A 19,022-nucleotide genomic window follows, 5' to 3' on the forward strand; every position below is an offset into this window, starting at 1 on the left:
TTTTGAATTAAAAGTTAGTCTGATTTAAATATATGTGATACAGTAAAACCTGTCTTTAGCGGAATCGAACGGCACTCGCAAAAATTTCCGGTAAAGATAGGTTTCCGGTTAACGAAGGTAGACCTATGCAAAAACAAGTGCATGTATATAATGGACATACTGAGATAAAATAAGATGCTGTATGTACCTTAGTCAATTTACAGTATTTAGTTTAACAGCGAATTAATCCACACAAAACTTATAATGAACGGAAAAAAATAATATGCACACAGTAACTTAATTTTTCCAATAATCAAGGATGGTTTTCTGTGCACATCGCTGCCTGTCTGCTCAACTTTCCACAGAGACTTTAGCCTGAGAAACCACACTAAGCATATCAATGTCATTTCGACGTGATGTTGCAGTTTCTTTAAACTTTTGACAGAATCTTGATAAATCTTTAGCCTACATTCTTCTTCGAACTCAATGTCTTATTTCTTTCTTCCTCCTCTTTCTCTTCTCCTTTCCGACTTTTCCTATAATTCTCAATTAAAGCATGCATATCTGTCCTGTCTACTTCGGCTTGCACATCACTGTCTGTCTTCCTAAAAATATATTTTTCCTCTCATAGGATGTCTAAAACTTTCTAAATGCTGTACTCCGAAACTTGAAATTTTCCGTTAAGAGGATTATTTTGATTTCCATTGTTCGCGTAATACAGTTTCCGTTTAATGAAGAAAATTTAACACGACTTTCACCAGTAAATTCATGAGACAATGAAATACTTCCGTTTAACACAAGTTTCCGTTTAATAAAGGGTTCGTTGAAGACAGATTTTACTGTATTTTAGAAAGGGCTGCTACCGGTGAGCAGCGTAGCTAAAACTCCTTACTACTGATAGGCAATATCGCCAATGTAAAACAAATTGTTCAAGCTAGATCTACCACTTTTTCATTCACTTCTCTTTTTGAGCTGTCAGATGCTTATATAAATTTAGATCAAAGTATATATTTGTCATTGCTATTATCAGATTTGATAATGTTGATACGAGTTATTTAGGATGTCTTTGTTAATATATATAATGTTACTTATAGCAGTTTCTATTTTGATAAATGGTTCATCGATTATGAATAATTTTCAAAATATATAGAAAAGCAAGAAAAGATAGGGAACATATAGTGCAAATGATTGAACAGATTGTCGGTTTGGATAATTAGTTTAATTTGTGATACACACGATACACAAAGAGTTAAAAAAAAAAATGCATGAACTTGATCGCGATTTGAACTCGAGCCTTCGAATTGTTTTGCCGATGCACCAAATACGACCTCACCTAGTTCACTTCCAGAACAGCTGTACATCTCATCACTCTTTAAGCTGCTACTTAGCTTTTTAAGTGTATTGGAATATACGGCTGTTCGGAGAACAGAGTAGATGGCGTGATAGTTGATGTATCGGCATGCTAAGCCGAAGACCCGGGTTCGAACCAGATCTAGTCATGCATTTTTCCACTCTTTGTATATCATTGAATTTACGCCTAAATAGGAGTTAGTGTAATATAAAATTGTTATTTCATCCATTATCAATATTATAATAAATTAATAATCGTCTAACGAATTGCTTTAGTTTCTTGTGGCTCACTATCTTTTAATGCGAATTAAATGGAGATTATTAAAGTAGTTTAAAATCAATCAATAAAGACAAAGTTGTTAGTTAATTATACTGGACATGAAAAATCGTATAATTTAGCCCTGAATTTAGAATGGTGAGTATATTTTTTTCTGTATTGATTGATTATAACTATTTGAGTGCAATATTCTAGATTTAGTTTCAGGTCTCGACAATAATATTTTTTATGATTATTTCTTTTTTCTAGGTATTAGTATTTTATACAAGAAACCAGTTAAACAACCACCTAATTTATTCTCGTTCTTATCTCCATTGTCTGTTGAAGTGTGGATCTATATGGCAACTGCATATCTTGGAGTATCTGTCCTCTTATTTGTGTTAGCCAGGTGTGTTCTGTATTTATTTTTAAAAATATAGTTGCAATTTAACTCTAACAAAATAAAAATGTTAACACCAAGCTAACTTAATGAATTATGTTTATTTTTAAATTAAATTGAAATAAGAAATTCTCACCAGTAGATCTTTTAATTGGAGCAAGTAGGAAGTTATTTTTCATTTTCAAAATATGGTATCATCTAAAATAAGTTAAACTGTCACTGAGAATTTTTTTGTTTGCTTATACTTCCAGTGGTCATCACATTCTCTACATTTTTAAAATCTGCTCGATGAACGTTCTTATTTGTTGACTAATTTTGAGCAAACTTTGTTATCAAAGATTCCTTCAAAAGTGTATGCCTTCCATTTGATTGATGTACTATTATGCGTTTAGCCAAGATTCAACTGTGTCTCTGGCAAACTAATTCTTTTTACAATTATCATTACTAATAGCATAGCCTGAAATTTGTTTAAGGGAAGGAAAACTTTAAGTTTATGTCATGTGATTATTCTGTAAAACAGATAAATGCAAATCATTGTACTTTTAGAACTTATTAACTTTTAGGTTATTTTTGGACCCAAAACCGAATGCTTTTCCTTTAATTGGTACACCATTATGTATTTGGCCAAGAGACAACCAAAACTCATAAATTCTGGTAAACTAATTATTTCTGTAATGGTCAATACTAATAGCGAAGCCAAAAATTTGTACTTCAGTTTTTATCCGAAGCGATTTTATTCTGTAAGATTGACAACAAATGCAAGTGACACAGAGAGATAGACAGGGTAAAGGAAAGAGATAATCAGGCAAACGCGTAGCTACACTGTATCCCACCAGATGTGCCTGTACACACTCTAATAAAACTTCTACAAGATCAACAAAACTAACCCATTTTCCAATCAGTATATTACATTTTCCAATAGATGTGTTAAAATGGTTTCTTTTTTCGTTCAATTTGTTTTCCATTCTAAAGTTTTAACTGTATTTCTTTTTAATTCGTTGTGAAAAGTTTTATTTGACTTTTAATAAGCTTAAAATCTGATAAAACGAGCACGTAAAAATGTTACAATGAGAAAATAGTAGGGCTTTGATTACCTTTAAGCACATCCACATGGAAAGTTCTGGTTACTCTTATGAATGCAGGTAAATTACAATGGAGGAATTGGGGCAATGAAGGATGTGAAAGGAACAGGAGAACACGGAGAAGATATTCATCACAAAAAGAATTGATCTAGGAATTCTCCAAGGCATAGATGAGTCACCGTGCTTTTCTCTATATACATGCACATTGGTAGAATGTTATTATCGAGTTTTGTGTCATAAGGAAACCACAATATCTATGGTGAGGCTCATTGTAAATAATAAGTACAATGGACGCAACCATAAAATACATCAAATAATAAAAATAATGTACCATTTTTACCGGATTCTAAGCCGACATTTTTTCCTTAGTTCCAAAAGTGATCCTCGGCTTAGAATCGGTATCATTAATAAGGCCGGTAAAGTAGGCGATATCCTCTCTTCGACACAACAGGAAAAAATTCTGAAAACTATCACAGAAGCCTCTACAAATAAGTTCTTGCCATCATGTAGACTCAGTGTTTCCAAGACAATAAATTTTCTTCTAATTGTAGTGGATTTTCCTTTTTATCCAGAAAGAAACGTAAATTTTATATTAGCCATGTTTGGATTTACCAGATATTTTAAATATTCAGAGCAAGAAAAATAGATTTCTTTATATAAAAAGCGTTTAGCAAGAACATTTGTTTCTCGGACTTCGTATGCATCATACAGTATATTTACAGTATATTTCTATGTTCGTTTTTGACCTCCTGGAGTAAACTTGCAATCACTGTCGGGTTACAATCAAATGAATACAGTAATTATAATAGGAGAATTAGAGGTATTAATTTCCGTACTGCGCCAATGTACATTACACAATCCATTCTAAGGAGATTGTAAGAGAGTTTAAAGGAAATGAAAATGGTATAAAGAATGGCACACAATAAATAACATTAAGTTATATTCAATATATTCATTTTTTTACTAGCTATAGACATTTAAAAATATGTATAAATTTTCACAATATATATATACATACACTTTATATTATTCATCTATCATGTAGTACTGCAAATTGTGTGCTTTGTAATATATATATATGTAAAAAAAAAAAAAAAAAAAAAAAAAAAAAGATCTGTATGTTTTGGATATCTTGAGAAACCACCTTTTGAAAGCGTTACTCCTAAACGGTCCCATCTTAAGTAGAATCCTTTTCTTTATTTTTGAATGAACTATCATTTTATTGTACCTATATATCCATACCACGAGTTTTCCACTTTGTGACTGTAGAGCTGTGGTTTACCATGTAAAGTGTGGGCATTAAGAGAAAACGCTTACCACGTGTACCTCAATCTTGTGAATTTCCATGGTAACTACAATGTACTTCAGACACTGGCTGCGATAACGTTGCATCCAATTGTCCTTCGCACTTACAAGTTCCTGAAACACTGAAAAACTAAGAGAGAGGAATATATTAACATTAGTTTAAGAAACGTCATGCACATTCTTTTAACGCTTGCACTAACACTAATAAAAATAATAGCTTAATAGATACTATACCTATACTAAATTAACAGTCATCTTTAATCCTATTAACATACACGTAAAATCATAAATAGTTTAGTGATTTCATTGTGTGTTTTAAACATATTTTCTTTGTGTTTTAAACATATATTAGTTTGTATACATGTAGTTTTATTAAGAGAACAAACTATAAATTGCTGTAAATAATTTGTAAGTGTCATGTACGTTTAGATCTACTAATGGCAAGATTACATTATTCAGAAGGTGATGTTTTGTTCAGACAACGCTCTTCAATAGTAACTTTAACTTTCTAATAAAATTAAATATCTACAAAAGTTTAAATCACTTTAAAATTATTTGATTTACAAAATAATATTGATTAATATAGCGGTACTCAGTATAACCAACATATTCATTTAATTTGACCTTTAAAAGTAAGTTTATTCATTATAATTATCTATCTGCATTATACATTTTGGGTATTGTAAAGTATACTAAATGTTACAGACGAGACTAACCATTTAGAAGTTTGCAACACTATACCAGGATGGCATTCAGTTACGTAATTTTGAAGGCAGTTGTCCCCTGTACTGTATGGGCATTGGTATTTCGTTATGTATGACAAAAGTGGAAAGAATGCCTCGTAAAGACGTATGTAATATTTTGTGTAGCAATACAGACTGATTGAGAATAGATAAATATTTTTTGGGCTAATCATTTACATACAAACTGGTGCAGGATTATTCTTAAAGAATATTCATACTTCATGTAACGATGAATATTTAAAAATACCTGTTTATATCAAGAGAGATCTAAACTTAAAGTTCCTAATATATATGCATTACTACGAGGGTCGCTCAGAAAGTAAAGAACGTTTTGGTATGGTTAAATAAAAACAGAAAATATCAGCACAAAATTTTATTTACAAAACCACAGGACTTTACTCTACTTTTCTCTGTAATCGCCCCCATAGTTGTCAAGACACTTGTTACAACGTGGGACCAGTTTTTCAACGTCGATGTTATGTTCATCTGCCGTTTTAGCCAGGCTGTCACTGCTTGCTTGAGTTTCTCATTCTTTGCGAACTGTTTTCCACCCAAAAATTCAGTAAGTTTAGGGAATAAGTGACGTTTTCGAGAATTTTTTCTTTGATTCTTCCGTTCTTTCGTAATAAGTGATGGCCTCCCACTCCGATCTTTTCATGCACGATGGTCCTTCCTTGATTAAACATAATGCACCATTTCCTCACTGATGACTCGTTCTTTGCACTATCACCATAAACATTCTTTATTTGCCTATAAATTTCAATAGGCTTAACTTTTTGCGCATTCAGAAAACAAATGACACTCCGTACTCCACATTTGGCGGGATTTTTGATTGGCACCGCTATTGTGAATCGCTGCAAAACAAGTAGCGTGACCGCACAACATTGAGACTCGGCTTATACTGAGGTGAAGGAAGGAGATAACTCCTGCGCAGGTGGTCGCAATGGTGAGGGAACGGCGCCGAGGGCGATGCCCAATTGTTCTTTACTTTCTGGACGGCCCTCGTATTTCATTTTATGCATCACATAGATGCATATCACAACTTCAAACGAGCGTTGAGTAATCACTAAAGAGTAGTTTGGATATAAATACTTCATTAGTTTCAAAGCTTTTGTGAAAAAAAGGAAAAAAAAAACTTATACTCCAAATAAAGATTCTACAACAGAAAGTCTTTGTTATCTATCATCATTTGTTTTCTGAGAATACGATACTCTTCTTTCCTAATTCATGGTCGGCTTGCATTCTTGTCATTTATATTCTAACAAGCTAAACCTAAAAGTTTTTTCCTTTGAATTCTGAGACTGAGTAGGAATTTTTCTTCTATAAAATCTTTTCGCTTGGAGCTGTTGATTCATTTAAGGACATTGATAACACGCGTTGAATCGCTTTAAATTTTCTTCTAAACTCAGAATTCAATTTAGATTACTCATGCTGCTTTGACCAACAAATAGAGCACTTTCTGTAAGAATAAATTCTATTTTCTATTAACCTTATCACACCGCTATTAGAAATTGGAAAGAAAAAGAAATTCATTTTAATATTTAAATTGTAAAAAAAAAAAAAAAAAAAAAAAAAAAAAAAAAAAAAACCTAAGAATTTGTGAAAAAAATGAAATCTTTTAAGTTTAACGTCCCACGGTTATGCCGGTTAGGCTAAAGGAGACGGTGATAATGAGAAATGAGTGAAATGGTGGAATGAAGAAAGTGGGAGGAAACGGGAGAACCCCGAGAAAACCCACGAACACGGTGTTTGTCCACCACAAAGTCCACACGGCGCGAGCTGGGATCGAACCAGGGACCCCAAGCACCGGAGGTGAACGCTCTACCACTGAGCCACCGCGCCCCCGAATTTGTAATTGAGTTTGATCCTCAGTTTATATAAGTAATATTAAATATCCAGCAAACAAAGCTATAATCATCTACAATAACATTATTTTTATGAATAACTGTATATTTATGTAGTATAAAAAGTAGGAAACACCCGTGAGAGATATGTTAACTTAATATTTTACTAAACTATTTGGTAGTATAGATAGTACATCTAAGAAGATGAGAGAAAGAAATATATAAAGAAATTGATGAAATATATTTATTTCATCAATCTCTTATTTTTATATGGTACACAAGGAACTCATACTTTAAAAAAAAAAAAAAAAAAAAAAAAACTATAATGTTAATTCAAGTATTATTTCCAATACATAAAAGTTAACAATAAATTAAATGCATTAAAGTTTAAGGAGTTTGATTCCCTGAAATAAATACAGATCTACATTCTATAATATTATAATTTAAAATTAATTATGTGATTATGGGGAGTTCAAAAAATTTTAATATATATATAAAGTAGCATTATATAATTGAGTATGATATTTTAAATAAGTAAACCAATAAATAATAAATATTCTTTTACATATAACATTTATCAAATAACAAAATAACATTTATTAAGCTTAATTTATATGATGCAATTCATTATATTATACAAATACGTAAAAAAATAATTTAACATCATGTGTATATGGTACATTATTAAATTATCTAAATAGATATATTTAAAACCTATAACAATTTTAAGGCTTTCTGAATAAATAAACATCACCATGAATGTTATTAGTGTGTTATAGACAAGTAGTTGTATTTAATAGTTAAGGCTTATCCAGGTACTTAGGAGTTAGATTACAAATAAGTAAAATCAATGATATCTGCTGTTTATTTCATAAAAAGTTAATATTCTTTATAAAAACAAGAATATTTCATAGGATTTACCTGAACTTCGTACCGATCATAGAAGTGTATGTAAAACGTATCAAGTTATACCTTTATCTTTGCTCCTTTATATGAAGTATATTTAATTCGAAGACTGATCTCCCGTACAATTTACAATTATGTTAAATTACATAATATAATGAGTGTAGTTGTTCGTATGCCAGAGAATTATTTCTCAAGTGGCTATATGGTTAGCGAACGAACCTTCATTGATCTATATTGTGTTTGCTCGCGTAATAGTCGCACTGTTTGTACCATTTTTTAAATACAAAAATCCAACTGCGACTATTACGCAAGGAAAGCTGCCATTCAATTGTCACTACGATCAAAACAATTTCGAATTTTGATATATATATATATATATATATATCATTGTGTCAACATAAAAAATAAAATATAGCCTACATACGGTAAAATATTAAAACCTGTAAAAATTAAAAGACAAACAAAGTCTTCTTCGCACTGGTATAAAAGAACGATATATTTACATAATTGAGAAACACATGGATAACTACCACGTAAAACCACAAAGAAGAAACACACACGCACAAGAAGTGTCAAAGCTGTCCATATATACGAAATTCGAAGAAAGCAATTTCGAAGGAAGTCTCGTTCACAAAGTCAAAAATCCCGTAAACTGCAATTTTTATGCGGGGAATTTTTTTGGCGAATGTTTTTACTTCAAACTTAAGGGATGATTACGATGTGAGGGCGACTACTACGTGAGTAAACACGGTATTTCCATTATAATTAAATTCGTTGCAGTTTAGTCAGGCATCGTATTGTGTTTCTTTTATATTGATAACATTCAATGTTAGAGTAAAAAAAAAAATATTTGTAGCTTTGTTAATATATTCATAATTTACTATACTGAATATTAATATATTAGAGATGACCAGAAAATTTTGGATCCGAGTTACCCGGTTCCAAAAATACTCGGTTTCGTAACTGAGAATCCGGTACTTGGATTCGTTATTGCCCGGAACCTGGGTATTTCAGAAACCTGTTCTGGACATCCCTAGAACATATGTTATATTTTTAAATTATAATTTGAATCTTTCAACACAAAATGAAATATAACAAAAATTCCCAACAAGTGTTTCCCTGATCTTCAGTAAATGGATATATCTCCACTTGTGAAATTCCTAAGGAAGGTTATTTTTAAGTGATTGTAAGTGTTTATAGAAACAAAATTCATAGTAAATAAATTCAATTACGTCCAAACAACAAATTCAGAAGCTATTACTTCAAATTTGGTTATTCGGTTCGATGTACGTGAAGAATTATAATTTCTGTTATCATCGCATCTACTATTACATCATAATAACAACCGCAATTCTTGGTTGACATTTACTAAAAGATCTAATGATCAAGCGAACTATGAACTGTGTGAAACATGTAAAACAAAAAATACGGTGACAACGAAGTTTAGATGTCATTCATCATTTTCAATAAGATGCAGTGGTCGAAGTGAGACAGTATGCGGTGGTATGTCATACCGCCTCTGGTTATTAAGTGACGAAGGTATATCCCCCTCTGGTTTTTCAATGATCAAAACATACCGTCACTGGAGAGTAGATGCTAAATACCTTTAATAAATCCATTTTTATACACAGTAATTGACGAATAGTTTTGCACATAAAATGATTTTATTTCTTATATAGAAATAATGTCTAAGTTGACAACAACAACATTTTTGTTATCTTTTTCCTACCTTTTGTTCTTAAAATGAGGTGACTTCAAAGAAGTTCATCTACTTTATATTTCGATGTGCCATGTTGAATTGTTTCTTTCTTATATGTGTGCGTTTCTTCTTGCCTTGCATGACATATATATATATATATATATATATATATATATATATATATATATATATATATATATATATATAATGTTTTGAGCATGGGCGGATTTAGGGATTGTCTGCTGTGGGGGACGGATTTTCCGGGGATTTGGAATACCTCTCAGTTGAGTGGAGGGTCCAAGAGTTTTAAGGCAGGAAATCGTTAATATAAAAACTCGGTTTTTGAACATTTTCGTGTATTCTCTATAATACAACAAAGGGTTTTTTTTTTTTTTTTTTTTTTTTTTTTTAGAAAGATGTTGGCGGGCATCAAAATCTCTCAGTGCCCCCTTCCCCCTAACTAAAGAAAAGCTTTCCAATGATTTTCAGTCTTTATGTATATAAATAGAAATGCAATCTTTTAGACAACATACCCTCACTGTATTTCAACACTTAGACAACATACCCTCACTTTACATAGCCAGTATGTCGAGTCAAAATCGTAATAAAATATACTGTCTCTGCTTTTTTTCTACTTCAAACACTGATAAGAAGTATAATTTTATCCGATGATAACCAGTACATAAATATAAAGAAGAGAGTGCTACTATACTTTTAAAAAAAAATCTAAAAATAAACAGCAGATATTATAGTGTAATTGTAGCTGTAGCATTAAAAAAACATATTAAGTGCATGCTTGTCTTGTTGTAATTCTTACTGTTTCAGAATCACTCCTTATGAATGGCAGAACCCTCATCCATGCAATTCTGACCCAGAGGAGCTGGAGAATCAATTTAATCTCTTGAATTGTATGTGGTTTGCCATTGGATCACTTATGCAGCAAGGCTGTGACTTTCTACCAAAGTAAGAAACTTGCACCTTACCTTAATTTCTTCCCTCTACAGTCCAGACAAACTCAACCTAACGTCATGATGAACCCGTGCTTTTTTCTACCTTCGCAAAATGTAACACACATAACACACATCTTGCGCTTTGCTAGAAAAAAGAAATGGATTTGTTCCTTCGTACAGTCAGACTTATTTTTATTTATATATCAATTATTGTAAAATACTTACTTTACAGGTTTATCCACAGCAGTGTTCCAGAAAGAGTGTTCTGTACCAATGGATAGTGTCAGCTGTATGTCTTAATTTATGTTTTATGTGCATGAATTGTGTGTATTCTTTGTTCATTTACCGTCGTACTCAAATGATATTTTAGACTGTCTTCCCTGTATATTTCAGTATGTATTAGTATGTGAGAAACCAGAACGGGCTTAAAAATTAAAAATATGTATTAATTGAATTCCCTTTATTTTTTTAACAACGAACAACGCAACACTCGCAATAAATATAAAATTTTCATCCAAGTTTAAGAAGTTTAAGCCAAATATTTTGATTCGAATATGTATTTGTAAGCGTATTTCGAATAAAATAATAGTAACTATAAAAACATTTTTAAAATCATAACTCGTAACTAAATAATCTTAAGGATTTATTTTAAAATGATATACCATCTGGGTATTTCGTTTTCTTTAAGGTAATGAAATAGTAACCATTATTTAATTTTTTAAAAAAAATATTTCAGTGTTTTTTCTAATATGCGTTGTTATATTTACGTTATTTTAAACGTGATTTCACAATTTACCTTCTGAAAATCTGCAAACTTCAGTTATTTTAGAAATCTTACATTTGCACTCTCACCAAAATCAGTTAACATTTACCTTTTAGTCTATATTATACATCGTACATTTGTTACATTTACAGGGTTAAGTTCCAAAGTTGGTCGTCCATTTCTACCAAAATTTTGAAAATTTACCGGGAAGAAATTAATAATTTGCTCGTTTATGTGCTTGATAATATGTAAAGGGATCGGAACTTGTGTTTAATTTTTCTTATATGCAGATATAATAATGGAACCATCAGGCAAGCGGAGACAGCTACTTCGCGCAAGGTTCCTGCATGGTTGGATTGTGGGAAAAATAACTAGCATTTATATTCTAAACATGGCTGCAGGTGTACAGACACACTCCAGTTGGTATCCTTACGCAGAGACGAGAACTTACATTATTAATTTTAAGAAAATGAGTCCTAACTTCCTTAACCTTAATCTAATCCGACCCTACCCTACCCAACTTATCCCTACCTTACTCTACTCTACCCTACCCTACACTACTCTATTATACTCTTTTAAAGCGGTTCTAAAAATTTACAATTTTTAAAATTTCGTGGCTGTTATTACGCTTTTTGTCGAAAACCAAGAGGACGACCGCTTTCGGAATAAATACCCATTTACAGCTTGAGCATAGACATTTTAAAATGTAATTAAAAATGACACCAGGGGCAGCTCGTGAGAGAAATCACATCGTTAAAAATTAAATTTGTGTCGCTTCAACCTAAGAGAAGAAAATTTAGTAAATGCACTAGTTCTTGTGTACAGTAGTGTGAACATAAAGTAACTTTGTTCCCCTTACTTTGAAGCGATAAAACTACGTTTGACTGATGTAACTTCCCTCAAGAGCCGCCACTGGATCCTACATAGAGACTACTTTAACTTCTTCGAACGCAAGGATAATCTGAGTCACTTATTCGCATATTATTGTTCGTGTTCATACATACTTTGTAACACACATACATAATTAAATATTGCGGTCCCAGTTCCATTAAAATTATTTTAATAATCACCAAAACTTATCACGACAGTTAATTCAATAAATTAAACTATTTTTATTTTTAAACTTTGTATTTCCTTAATTTTTATCACTTATTTTGCAGAAATTAAAAATACACTTCGATCACTTATGGCTTCCTCACTTATTATATCTTTAACAGCATAAATAAAACAAGTTTAAACAAGTCTGGCCACAAGATTTATTATCCTAAGGTACCAAACTACTGTATTGTTCATATTGCCTTATAACTAAATATATGTAAAAGTTATCGTTGCAACTTTAAATCTATTCTTTTAATTTAAATAGTATAGAAATATGACTGATATTCTTCAAAGTATTTGAATTTTCATACTTCAACCCAGAAAAGTTACAAATAAAGTAGTATTTCTATTATATTCAATTATCTAGTTAATAAAGATAATGATTTTTTTAAAAATTACATACATTCGGATATTACTGATTTGTATTCAAAATACTGAAATACACGGGTAAGATGCTCTAAAATATTCCTAACCTGTTTAATTTTAAAATCGGCAGGAATCCTTCCGAAAGGAGGCAAGTATCATATATGTAAAATAAAAAAACACACATCTCTGCTAACTGTGCATATTTTCAGGATATCACCATATGAATGGACCAATCCACATCCATGTAAGACGGAACCTGAAGAACTAGAAAATACTCTAACCATGTCCAATTCTATATGGCATAATTGTGGTTCATTAATGCAGCAGGGTTCAGACATTGCTCCAAAGTAAGAATATCAAAACTGTACATAAAATAGCTAGGTAGAGAGCCATTGCATCTATAACTAACAGCAACGGTAGGAGAGTTGCCTCACGAAATAGAACTGTAGTCTTTCAGGATGTAAGCAAGCAAAAAACCGCTGTCAGTCGACAATATTATTTCTAGCAGATGTAATTAACTATTTTGTACCAACTAGGCACTATATAATGAAATAAAACTGCATTTATTTTTCTAACTCATAGAAAAAATAAGTTGTTCAGAAGTTATTGTCGTAATTATTGTTGTCTAACATTGTAAAAAAAATTTAGAAGTAAATTGTTCGTGTTTAGAAAGGATTTTTCTTTTTTTTCTTTATTTTTTTGCTAAAAGAAAATCAAAGTAGCTTCCATGAATTTTTATTTATTTATTTATTTCTGAAATCTTTATATTTTATGTGATATTTGCAATAAATTATTTTTTCTTACGCTTCGCATGAAGTCGCAAAAAACATTGACGACATGCTCTGTACAAAAGTTGCCTGAATTCTTTTTAACATAACTTAATACTTCTGAACTATTCAAACGAATTTTGTTTTTTATTTAAACGAAAAATTAGATAATGTTTCGGTTTTAGTATCTACTGGACCTATCATTTAAATACTAATGACGTTGTAGGAATGTTGGATTAGCAAGAAAGTAATGTTATTTTTAAAGCACGAGCTTAAATTAAGAAGACATGTAACGTGTTTAATAAAGATGATTTCTAAGTGATCGAAAATACTTTTTCTAATGTAGAACAATATTATTCATCTTCCGCGAGTAGAAATAAATACGTCTGGACTCTATAAGCTTTCTATAAACACTTTCTTTAGGTGCTTGATAATAAAATCGGACGTTAGGTAATTTTTTTGCGATAAATGTTGTGTATTTTATTTTTTACTCTTTACGATATTTCTTAGCTGTGGCTGTTTCTTCTGTATTCAGAAAGCTATTGCAAATAATTCGTTAAAGAGTCAACCATATTATGACAATGAATTTTTGTTAATGAAACTCAGACATTGAAAAATGTTTTGGTTTCTCGTTCTTGTAAGAGTTATAGAGATTTTCGTATTGTTCTAAAGTATTCGATTTTTCATCGCACATTACCTCTAGAACGGATCATTGCGATTTCCTGGCGACGGTGACAAAGAGATATTGCCAATTTTTCTGAGGTTCTGTTAGTTTATTAGAGCTCATGTATCCATCATTTATGTCTTCCAAGTGTAGGTGAGTAAGTGGAAATACTTCATGTGGCCGGTTAATGCAACCCTTTGCATCCACTGTTTCTGTAAAATTATCACATCAAGAAATTGCTTCTTTCCTGCACATTCGTGATCATTAACACTCATTTCCTCATTTGAATCTTTAAAAACATCGTTGTACAGTCGAATAGGAATCATATTTCAGGAAAATGCTTAATTAATGCTTAGTTGTTTCTGGAGTTTATGAATTTGAATTCATAAAGAAAAATACGAAGAATCTTTTGGTTCATTCTGATGTTAAGTACTGTTATATTTAATGTGTGAAAATGTGAGATATTATAGAACAACATAAGACTTGTGAATAAACATTTCTTCATCTAAAAAATAAAATACTACGCTTATTTACAGGACTAGAATATTTTATTTACCAACAAATCTCGACGTACAAAAGAAAGCATTATTTCCTAATAATATATTGAAGTCGTTTAAAATTAACTATTTTTTACTTGTTAATGGACGCTATAAGATACACATTTATATGTTAAATATAAGCACTGACCTTATATCCAGAAGGATTGTTTCTCCTTAGTTTGTGATTTCGAGCCCCTCTAAGGCCTTCCTAAATAACTCCTCTCTTGATGCTGTATTTCTTTCCTTAATTATTCATCCACGTAGAAGACATTCTTCAAACCTTAGAACACAGACTCTGCCGAAAACCTAATTAAATTTTAATGTTAGTGCTGCTTGTAGATCCTCACACATCTTTTCTTATGGATATCTATTCTCGGAAATTCAATTTTAAACCACTTATATAGCATAGAAAAAAAATATTTACAGAAGTATGCTAGTAATGGAGATAAGAAACTATTTACGTATGTGTGAACTAATATAATCTTTCCACACAACGGCGTATAACAAGTATATTAAAAAACAAATCCCATCTGTCCACACTCGCTTGCTGATAATACTCATCTCACCTGTAAAATGTTGTTGCTATTATCATCTATTAATTTTGGATATTAAAATCTAGAAACTCTGTTTAAAGTACTTTTTGCAACATCACTTAATGCCAATTATTCTGCTTATTTTTAATCTATTTCAACTACTCTTTGTTATGAAATAAATAAAATTGATTTAGCTGTAAATCAATTTTCTATCTTAGGATACACTTCTCTCCGAATTTAATAAATAAATTTTCCGAATTCCCTTATTTATAAAGCCTTTTTTTAAGGATATTATTTGTTTTGTATTTAATAAAGAATTATTAAGAAGCATAATCTACGAACTTCAATTGATCAATTAATTGGATTGAGAAATAGTTTTACAGTATCACAAGCAAGAAACAAAGTGTAATATTCAACTATAGCCATCTCTAGTAGAAAACCACAATCTTCGGACTCGCAACGTAGTTTGCTTTAGCCTGACATGTTGTTGTAGCGAGATACAGATACAACTCTGTTTTTATACCAATGTTCATATAATGCACTGGGCAAAATTTTACGTGTTGTTATGTGGATAACCAACTAAATAGCACACTAAGTCTTCATATCTAAGGTAACGAACGCACTAAGTACTAGTCTAAAATAAGTTATCTATATAAAAGTTTAATATTAAGGGACCAAAATAATAATTCATTGATGCCTAGTCGAAATCTTTGTATTCAAAAACTTGAAATTTATTCAGCATATAAAATATAAAATCGTCATAAAAAATAAGTACGTCTGAGTGATCTGCCGTTTTCAACTTCTAAGGTAACTGCTTCCAAACGGTGTACCGCGATGGAACCACTGTTGTGTCAGAAGAAACCTAACACTTTACAGAAACAACTGTATTTATATCTTTCTAAGTGGTAGTTTTCTTTATTTGATAGCCAAATAATTGCGGCTCCGTAGACAATTTTTCTTATGATAAAATAATAATAATTTGGCATTATTTACTTATGGATACTATAGGATATAATTAAACAACTGATTAAAATGTACTAGCTCTCAATTATAAGGTTATGTTAGTCAAAACAGCGGTTCGGAGCTCCAGTTGGGTAAAAGGTAAAGCCACTGGACTAATTGGTAGGGGAACAAGACTCATATCAGGACGAAACGGGCGATATATGCAAAAGTAAAATCCTAATTAGTGCTGATACAACCGAATAATATAAATACTGTTCTATTGGGTAAGCGCTTATGTAAATTGATTTAGCCAATAAGATAAAAATATTTTAAAATTAATATTGTTTCTAATACTATCACAATACTATTATACTTATTACTTGGTGTGAAAGAATACCTTTACATGATTATTCAACACTTTAATAATTGAAAAACCCAGAGACCATACATAAAATTAAAAAAAAAAAAAGATTAAAGAACTCTCTGCTTTAATATAACTTTGGTATTTTCGTAACATTGAAAATTTTATTAAATATTATGGATGTAGATATAAAATAGACCCAAAACTTAGGGCGTATGGTGGTAGTAATGAGATGGCTGGAATCTTCTTACATGTCCAGTTTTCGATTACGATCTCGATTTGCTTTCTATAATATTAAATATTCACGAGAAATCACTCTAACAATGTTGGTGATATTATCGATCACAAATAGCACAGGTTGTCTGATGACGTAATAACAAATAATTCCAGATTGCCATAATTGTTGCCACTGCACGTTTTGATAATTAAAATATTTCCACTTATAAAGATCAATTTATTTTTATTTTTTTTAAATTTTTTTTTTTTTTTTTTTTTTTTTTTTTTTTTTTTTTTTTAGTAAGGCACTGTTAATGTTAAAATTTAGTACTTATTATTTTTATCTTCCTTGGCTTAGGGCAAACCAAAGCTTCTACATTTTGGTTATTTGTAGCACAAGCGTAATGATCCTACTGTTCTCTGCTTCTCTAGACTGTTCTGTCTGTCCTATGTCTTGGAGAGGAGGGCAAAGAAGAACAAAAGTATAGTCCTCTTTTTCCACGGAAAGGAGGAAAAAGATAAAACATTGAGGGATTCACTGTTCATCACAGAAAATGAAAATGTGATTAAAAATTGAAAATTGCCAATAATTAATAAAATATTCAAGTTTATTGTCTCAAAAGGAAAAAAATTCTGTTTGATGGAGAGGAAGCTGCATTCACGACAAATGATGCAATCAATAAATATACTCGTGATGAAACCAGTGAGGTTAAAGTTCGTTCTCTTTTCTATTATATATGGAGAGATTAAAAACTGAAACAGAGGGCTGAGTGAAGACAAGAACTCTCTCGCTGGCAGATATATATGGTTGACTATACGAATTTCCAGGAATTTTCTCCAACACGAGGGTTGATTAAAATATTCTATGGGAGTTACAACACATTGATTAGGTTATACAGTATCCGTTTGAAATTGAAATTACGTTAAACCATTTCGACACTCGCTGGTATCTTCATCGGTAACACATCGCCTAGTTACAGTAGGCTGCTTGAAAGAAATCTTTCTAGTGTAGGATAATTCCAGAAGCAAAGAAAACTGTGTTTCAGTGTGTCAAAAACTGAAAAAGATTGAAAAACTCTGTTCTAAGGAGTGAAAAATGGGGAGACGAAAGAGCATTTGCTGGACTTGAAGACGTAAAATCCTGATGTCAAATAGTCAAATACTTAGAAATAAAAAATTGTCCGAGAGTTAAAATAATTAATTGCTAAGGTGGTAAAATGGGTTGCGACGCATCCGGTAAAGATTTATTAATAAAAATAATGATTCAGCGAGAGAACATAGGTTAGTCATTAGCATTCTTACTTGCCAAGCCAAAAATTTCACGCGGTTGACCATTTTGACTGACTTTTATTAGATTTTTCTCTTTATCAAGTAAACGATGGAATTGTTGAAGATGATACTTTCCTTTGGTAATCGTTCACTAATTCTCAGTCCTTGGATAAAGAATGCTTAATAAGCATCGAACTCAGTTACTTCTGGTAACTTGAAAATTGGAATCTGGACAGGAAGAGTAGTAATTATTACATTCCTTGGTCAAGACAATCTCTGTTCAGAACCCTAGTATGTTAAAAGGAAAAAAAAACACTCAAAGAATACCCTGAGTGGTCGAAGAATTAGACTTTTTAATACTAATAATATAGAGGAAAATTGTCGATGTGAATCTTAAATATGGAAAGGCTAAGATTCTTTTGTCTCCAAACCAGTAAATGTCATATATGCAATAATGTAGGTGGTGCGTGAAATGACAACCACTATATAAAAGAAATTTAGGTACGTTACCTGCATACTGAATATTTATTGTACACTTCGAGAAAAAACATGTATGAAAATATCACATGCAAACTGGCACACATTAAACACAATATTAAGATTATGAATGATTATAAGACTTTTTTTTTTTACTATTATGATGCTGTTTTACAAGAATTCTCACACTTTGAATCACTTAAATACATTGATATTTACTTCACAAGTGGGAAGGAGTATAATTTCGGGAGTCACTGGCGTAGGGGGTCGGTGATTATCCAAGATTGCGATGAATTACACTCCTTGCCATGATAATTCTACTAGCCTTCCAAGCGGCTTGAAGATGAGTACCTGTTCTACTACAATCATTAACAGTCCGACGGCAATTTCACACCATGCAACTGGTGAACAACGTAGGAAACAATTCAACTTCTCCTGCAAGGAAAACCATTAACTGTTGTTTTAGCGCGTTTTCATTTATTATTTGTATAAAATATACACCTTGAACACCAC

The 19,022-nt window shown here is 31.3% G+C and overlaps 1 protein-coding gene across 2 annotated transcripts in view; it reads left to right on the top strand.

Moving 5' to 3' along the window:
- Window positions 1-19,022, top strand: part of LOC145663205 (glutamate receptor ionotropic, kainate 2-like) — a 270,446-nt gene that overhangs the window by 233,773 nt on the left and 17,651 nt on the right. The window contains exons 12-13 of one of the 2 annotated variants that reach the window (XM_081729561.1): window positions 1,856-1,994; window positions 10,390-10,527. In XM_081729561.1, coding sequence (XP_081585687.1) covers window positions 1,856-1,994; window positions 10,390-10,527 — 277 coding nt within the window. Of the gene's footprint in view, window positions 1-1,855; window positions 1,995-10,389; window positions 10,528-12,950; window positions 13,089-19,022 lie in introns of both variants that reach the window. The other variant, XM_081729567.1, reaches the window with a different exon arrangement.

Source organism: Thermobia domestica, chromosome 1, assembly GCF_964235325.1.
Source record: "Thermobia domestica chromosome 1, izTheDome1.hap1.1, whole genome shotgun sequence".
Classification (NCBI taxonomy): Eukaryota; Metazoa; Arthropoda; class Insecta; order Zygentoma; family Lepismatidae; genus Thermobia; species Thermobia domestica.